Genomic DNA, 7,116 nt, shown 5'->3' with positions numbered 1-7,116 from the left:
TTAATTTGCATATCGCCCTGATTAGCCAATGAGAAGGGTAGCGGATGTACGGCTAATTACCATGTTTCTCTTTTATTAAGTAGGATTGATTTCAGAGAGGAAGGGCAGGGGGGAGAGATACATCAATGATGAGAGAGAATCATTGATCAGCTGCCTCCTGCACACTACAGGCCCCACACTGAGGATAGAGTTCACAACCCTAACTTGGAATTGAATTGTGACCTCCTGATCTATAGGTTGCCCATGGAGCCATGCCAGCTGAGCCAAGAAATACTTCCTTGAAAGAAATGTTCTAGGGAATTTAGACCGTATTTTTTAGGGAATAAGCTCAAATTCTTTAGCCTGTCATTCATGATTTAGTATTGGGCCTCTGCCTACCTGATTTTCTTTGACTAGTTCTCCAATTCTGTAGACTATGAGTAATACAGCAGCCCCAAACCCCAGAATGGTAATAAACAGGATCATTGCCACAAGTTCCTGTTGAACAATAACCAAAAAAAGACAGAGTGAGTCACAAGTTAGGTGTTCCTGAGGTACATTCCCTTACAGCAGCTCCCATTTTCATCGCACCCACATGATCAGTCCCTATAGAGTCACACACACACACACACACACACACACACACACACACACGAAAACCAGGAGATGGTTACTCAAGGCAGATAACTCCAACCTTGCAGAATTGAGCTGGAGATGAGGGGGAGAGGTCATCAGCATCTCTGTGCATGAACCTACAGAATACCACATTATGTGATAGAGGTTGCAAAAAAAGGTTTGTGTCCATGAAAAAAGGAAATGGGGGCTTCTTTACTTAGATTAGGATTAAGAAATACATACTGTGGAAAAAAAGGCCGCTATACAGAAGTCATCTTCATAAGCTTTCTGGCAAATATCGATATAAGCCAAGCTGTTCTTTAGGTTGGTGGCCAGGATAAAGATTCCTATTCCTGCAGCTATGACACTGATCAAATTCGCTCCCAGGCTTCCTTGCACCTGATAATAAAAACACTTAGACCTGTTCCTGTACTTGCCAGTGCATTCAATTAACCCATCAACATTTCAGGGTTGGATGTATACAGTAAATTCCGCATATATACAAAATAGAGATTAAAAGAGGAGCTCTTTAAAATGTATTTGTTTATTAAGGATTAATAACTTTCTTGCTAGGACCACATTCAGGAAAGCCCACATGGGCACACAGTCTCTCCTCAAATAGTCTCCTTAATTGGAAAAAAGTCATTTCTATGATCACTAGAGGCCCAGTGCATGAAATTCGTGCACGGGGGGAGGAGGGATCCCTAAGCCGGGCCTGCACCCTCTATAATCTGGGACCCCTCAGAGGATGTCTGACTGCTGGTTTAGGCCTAAACCAGCAGTCAGACATCTCTTTCACAATCCGGGACCGCTGGCTCCTAACTGCTCACCTACCTGCCTCCCTGATCAACCCTAACCACTCTGCCTGCTTGCCTGATTGCCCCTAATCACTCTGCTTTGCCTGATGCCCCTAACTGCTCCCCTGCCTGCCTGGTTGCACCTAACTGCTCCCCTGCCAGTCTGATCACCCCTAACTGCTCTCCCCTGCTGGCCTGATCCCCCTAACTGCTCTCCCCTGCCATCCTGATTGCCCCTAACTGCCTCTGCCTAGACCCCGCCTCCGTGGCTTTGTCCAGAAGGACATCTAGAAGATGTCTGATCTAATTAGCATATTACCCTTTTATTAGTATAGAAATGTCTACACCAGGGGTTCTCAAACTACGACCCGCGGGCCACATGCAAATACAAATATTGTATTTGTTCCTGTTTTGTTTTTTACTTCAAAATAAGATATGTGCGGTGTGCATAGGAATTTGTTCATAGTTTTTTTTTAAACTATAGTCCGGCCCTCCAACAGTCTGAGGGACAGTGAACTGACCCTCTGTTTAAAAAGTTTGAGGACCCCTGGTCTATACTTACAAGGATAAGGCTGGTATGAGGATATTTTCTAAACAAGTGGCAAGGTAGTTACACTTTATAGCTTTAAAATGACACAACTGATATTTTAATGATTATAACCAAAACAAAATAGAGTGGGGAGGAAAAGTCACATATCCACATTATCTCATAACATAAGAGACGATGGCATGTCTCCCTCAAGACTCCTAAAATTCAACTTTTCTTACCTTCTCAAGGATGAACAACAGAATTGCAACTCACCAGATATGTTGCATTTTTCTTTTCAGACATAATTGACAAAAATCCAGAAATAGCAAACTGTCCAAAGGAAGAGAGGAAGCACAGTGAGTCTCTGCCCTTCTCTATGTCCCTTTCACTCCCCCTCCTCCAAATATAGGATTAAGTTGTGGATATTCTACAACGTTAACATTTCAGGTTTTCCATAAGCTCACTATTTTCTTATTCTTATTTCCTATGGAGTGCTTCTCAAAGTTAATGTACTCAGGAATCAAGTGTGGGTCTTGTTAAAATTCAGATTGTTATTTAGTAGGTCATGGAAGGGGCTTGAGATTCTTAATTTCTTCCAGCAGAATGCTAAGATTGACAGGCCATGGGTTACCTTTGGAGTAGCAAGGTCTAGCAGCACCTGCTCCATGATTCTGTCATAACACTACTCTCATTGCTTTGTAACTATTTGTTTGTATGAGAACCTTTTATGTTAGACTGTCAGCTCATTTGAGTAAGAAATATATTTGTGGCACATATATCTCTAGAGACTGGCATATATCATCTAGACATTTAGTAATTATGAGAACGCACATGTGAAAATATTAATGAATAGTATAAGTTCAAAACAATCTCAAAGATTCAGATTGTTTGATGTGTTGAGAGACACTAATAAGCCAAGTGTTTGGAATGAAAAGATAGTAGAGAGAAGTTTCAAATAAAATATAGCCAACGTTCAAGGAGAGTTCTGATCTGGTCCTAAGTCTTTAAATGAGTGACAAACCAATGTGATTCTTTCCTTTATTGATTAAGGTATTACATATGTGTCCTTATCCCCTACCCACCCCCCACTTGTGCCCTCACCCCTAGTGTCTGTGTCCATTGGTTAGCTTATATGCATGCACACAAGTCCTTTGGTTGATCTCTCCCCTTACCCCCCACCCTCCCCCAATGTGATATTTTCTAGACTTAAAATGAGGTGAATGAGGTATAGATACAGAAAATGACATGAATTCATTGAAAATAATTAATGCTGAGTGAAGTAAGCCAGACAGTAGAGAGAACATGCTGTATAATACTCCATTTATATAAAACTCTAGAAAATGCAAAGTAATCTATAGTGACAGAAAGCAGATGAGTGAGTGAGTGCTTAAGGATGGAAAAACAGGGAATATAAGAAAGGAGGGACTACTAAGGGACACAAGGAAACTTTTAGAGATAATGGATATGTTCATTATATTGATATGATAATGTTTTCATATGTATGTGTGCATGTGTGAATATTTATCTAGTTATACACCTTATATATGTGCAATTTATTGTATGTCAATTATAACTCAATAAAGCTAGATATGTTTGTAATCTCATACAGTCATCTAGTTTTTAAATAGTAAAATGATTAAAAGAGATTCAATGAGAAAGCACCTGAAAAATTTTCTAGGGCATGTGAGAAGTTCATCAAATACCTTTGACCTTGTCTCCTCACCTAAGCAGTCTCTTTTCCTTCTCTTTACTAAAATAACTTTACTAATGAGAGTGTTAGAGACATTTTCTAGAATTGGATTTCAAACTTTAGGTTCTATTTTTATTGGCTAAATTTCCCTTGAACAATTTGTTTAATTTTTATTAATCTCAGGTTTCTTATGTAATAAACTGTGTTAAACCTGAAATGTTTAACCCATGGAGTTTTATAAACTGCAAATATATTTTATAATATGTATACAAATATATAATATAAATGTATATAATATATATAATATAAATATAAATGTATTATTATATATAATCTGACTACTAGAGATAAACGACTAGGTAGATCTGTTCTGGGTAAGAGAAAAGCTATGTGCAGTGTTATTTCAGAGAAAATTATAGGAATATACTCACAATTACTGCTCCCCAGAATGGATAGCCTGCTTTAAATGATGAAAAAAAATCTTTCTCAAATTCTGAAATCTTGAACACGCAGTAGACAATTGTTCCAAAACAAAAACACATGAAACCAATCAGAATTTGTGTTACCTGTAGAGAAATGCATAACTCTTGTGGAATAAAAAGATATTTCCCCGAGAGTATATCAATTTCCTTACAATTAAGGCCAAATCTGGGAAATTGCTTTGGTGCCTTAGGCAGCCCTGAGAAAGAATCCACATGTGCTATTTTCCAGCATCCTCTGACCACTCTGAGAATTGATACAAACATGACCTAATGCAGGAATGGCCAACATAATTCTCATCGCCTTTACTCAGTCAGACATGGTGGACATCAATAATTGTCCTTTCCATCTAAGAGAAGATAAAGATTACAAATCCTTCAGAGCAAGATATTACATTAGCCACCAGCAATTGGCCAGAGTTGGCAGATCCTATTTGCCTTCTCATTCTAATATTCATGAGGAAATGCTTCTTTCTACCCCACAGAACCCAGTTGGTGTCAAAGCATCTACTGAATTCTTTGCTCCTCATGAATCCTACTGAGAAAACTGTTGATGCAACCTAATGCTCTTTCCTAGAACCAGTCCTTATTTTAATTGAGGTTGAAAAAAGCTCACTTACCCCTAGGAATTCCAGCTCCCTTTTCAAAAATTCCAAACTCAGACTGACAAGTTGCCGGGCAAAATTACTCCCTTCGGTTCCATTTTTTCATCTGTGATTATCCCAGTATCTTTGAAATGGAATGAAAACTGTGCCAAGTCTTTTTATTAACCCAAGAATTAAACCAAGTTCTTTCCCAATTAATCTGTGCTGATGAGTGAAAATAAAAGCGATCAAACATGTTTACCTATGCATATCTCAGTCCTTTTAACGTAGAAATGTGTGTAGCTATATTTTGTCACTGGCACACCCAATTTCATGTGCCTTCAAAGTAATGGCTTTGAAGAGTTAATTGAATTTCTAATCCTGTTTTCATCCTCAGAGGAGGTTAACTGGAAATGCTCTCCCTTCTAAAGATTTGGAATACACCTAACATTTAACAATCCAACATTGATTCTCAAAGTTCTGTTTTCAGCCTCTCCCAAAACTGTTCAAAGGAAAGTCTTAACATGTGTTCATGTTTGTTATTCAAAGGAAACCTAAATTATCCACCTCTACTGGCCTTCACTCCAAGAACATTCCTTCTAAAGATTTGGAATACACCTAACATTTAATAATCCAACATTGATTCTCAAAGTTGTTTTCAGCCTCTCCCAAAACTGTTCAAAAGAAAGTCTTAACATGTGTTCACGTTTGTTATTCAAAGCAAACCTAAATTATCCACCTCTATTGGCCTTCACTCTAAGAACATATCCCCTCAAAACAGTGGGACAGAATTCCACAGCTTAAGGTTAACAAAGACTACCCAGAAAGGAGCCCAGGGTCATTCTTAAAAGCATCTGTCCTTTAGCACACATCAGACACGGAGCTAGAAACCTATATTGATAGAAAAAACTCCCCTACCTCATACCTAGAATGTGAGCCTCTCTCTATTGTTAGGAAACTTAACTTATTCCCAGCTCACAAGCTGTGTAAAAACAAGGCCCCAAAGAGAGTGCTTGGTGTGATGGGCCTGAGCTGGAGGATTCTGAGGACCCTGCAGACACTGGGCTCTTTCCATCTGGAACCCTCAGGGTTGCCTGACATCTGAGATGGAATCTTTGCTTTGTGCATAACCCGTGGACACAGAAAATGGGGTGGTGAGGATCTGGGGAGGAGGAGGGGGAGGACGGGACCGGGCTAGAAGAGGTTAATGGGGGAGGGGAGAAGGGAAGGAGGAGCTATGTAATACCTTCAACAGTAAAGATTAAAAGAAAAAAACAGAAATAGGTCAGAAGGTAGGTAACATGGATTTACTTAACAGAAAATGAAAAAAATAATAACCTGTGCCTACCTGGAGGGCCCTTGTGGATTTGGGAGAGCAAGATCTGCTCTGCTTCTATTATCCGACTCCATTTTTTTAAATTAATTGAGCTATCCAGTGATGAAGAATATTGTTAATGACAGACAAGCCTTGGTGTGCTTCCTCTCAGGGTAGGCTCTGGGTGGACAGTTAAAATGGATTGGCTCATTACATTAATGATTATCTTTATAGTTAAGACATTCGTCAGACAGATAAATTTACTGGCTGATTAAAATCAACAGGGTTTCTCTTGCTATTTTGAAGAGGGGAAAATTGGTAGCCTACTGAAACTGCTGTAAAATAACTCTGCCTGAGACCAGCAGGATTCACAGACCTAAAAATGAAACAGTTTAATGATGATTGAGAAGGTGAGAAAAAGACACTACAGAACAGAGAGAGCTGTCCTCTACTTGCGTCCCAGTTCAGCCATTTCTAAGGCAGAAGCTCTCCCATGGTACCTTTGAAAAGCCTGTCATCCCTGTTTAAATCATACTTAGGTTCATAAGTAGGAGTATGTCTTAGCCTCTGGATCTCTCCATTCATCTCCCACTTCAATATTTATTATCTTTCTCTCTCTTCCTCTCTTTTGGACACAATGTATCTGGCTCTGCCACAGATGGTCTCAGAAACTAAATAGGCAGAGTTCTATCTGCTGTGCACTATTCCTGACTGACTGAGACAATTTCACACTAAAGATTCCATTGTCCACTAAATTATTAATGATCTGCTGCTTTGATTTTTGTAATGACCGGGATGCGATAGCAGAAACACTGAGGGGCATGGACTTGATGGCAAATCCTATGAGTAGGTCTCGGTAGCATTGGACTGAGCAGTATGTCACAATTAGGGTTAGAGCTACCAGTAAACCAATGTGTTTGTTCTAATTGCATAACTAGCTAGACTATCACAAAACAAATATACAGGTGAGATTCACAGACTTTCATTTCAGTTTAATTATAGACATAACCTTGAATGCCTCTTCATTAAACTGTAAGATACTACAAATTGTACCTCTAATCATCTGGATTGTTTCTCTGAAGTGTGATAAAATCCGAATTCTCCAGGAAACTAAGATAATTATATGAA

General features: G+C 39.1%; 1 protein-coding gene across 1 annotated transcript in view; it reads right to left on the bottom strand.

Moving 5' to 3' along the window:
- MS4A2 (membrane spanning 4-domains A2) overlaps nucleotides 1-6,573 on the bottom strand; it is an 11,517-nt gene extending 4,944 nt beyond the window's left edge. Inside the window, exons 1-6 of the mRNA XM_015563130.1 lie at nucleotides 6,489-6,573; nucleotides 4,710-4,780; nucleotides 4,042-4,176; nucleotides 2,194-2,250; nucleotides 838-993; nucleotides 379-477 (exon numbers count right to left, since the gene is read on the bottom strand). Of these exons, the coding sequence (XP_015418616.1) occupies nucleotides 379-477; nucleotides 838-993; nucleotides 2,194-2,250; nucleotides 4,042-4,176; nucleotides 4,710-4,780; nucleotides 6,489-6,573 (603 nt within the window). The remainder of the gene's footprint in view (nucleotides 1-378; nucleotides 478-837; nucleotides 994-2,193; nucleotides 2,251-4,041; nucleotides 4,177-4,709; nucleotides 4,781-6,488) is intronic.
- Between the last annotated feature and the right edge of the window lie 543 nt (nucleotides 6,574-7,116).

Source organism: Myotis davidii, unplaced genomic scaffold, assembly GCF_000327345.1.
Source record: "Myotis davidii unplaced genomic scaffold, ASM32734v1 scaffold818, whole genome shotgun sequence".
Lineage (NCBI taxonomy): Eukaryota > Metazoa > Chordata > Mammalia > Chiroptera > Vespertilionidae > Myotis > Myotis davidii.
This window is presented reverse-complemented; position numbering and strand designations above follow the sequence as displayed.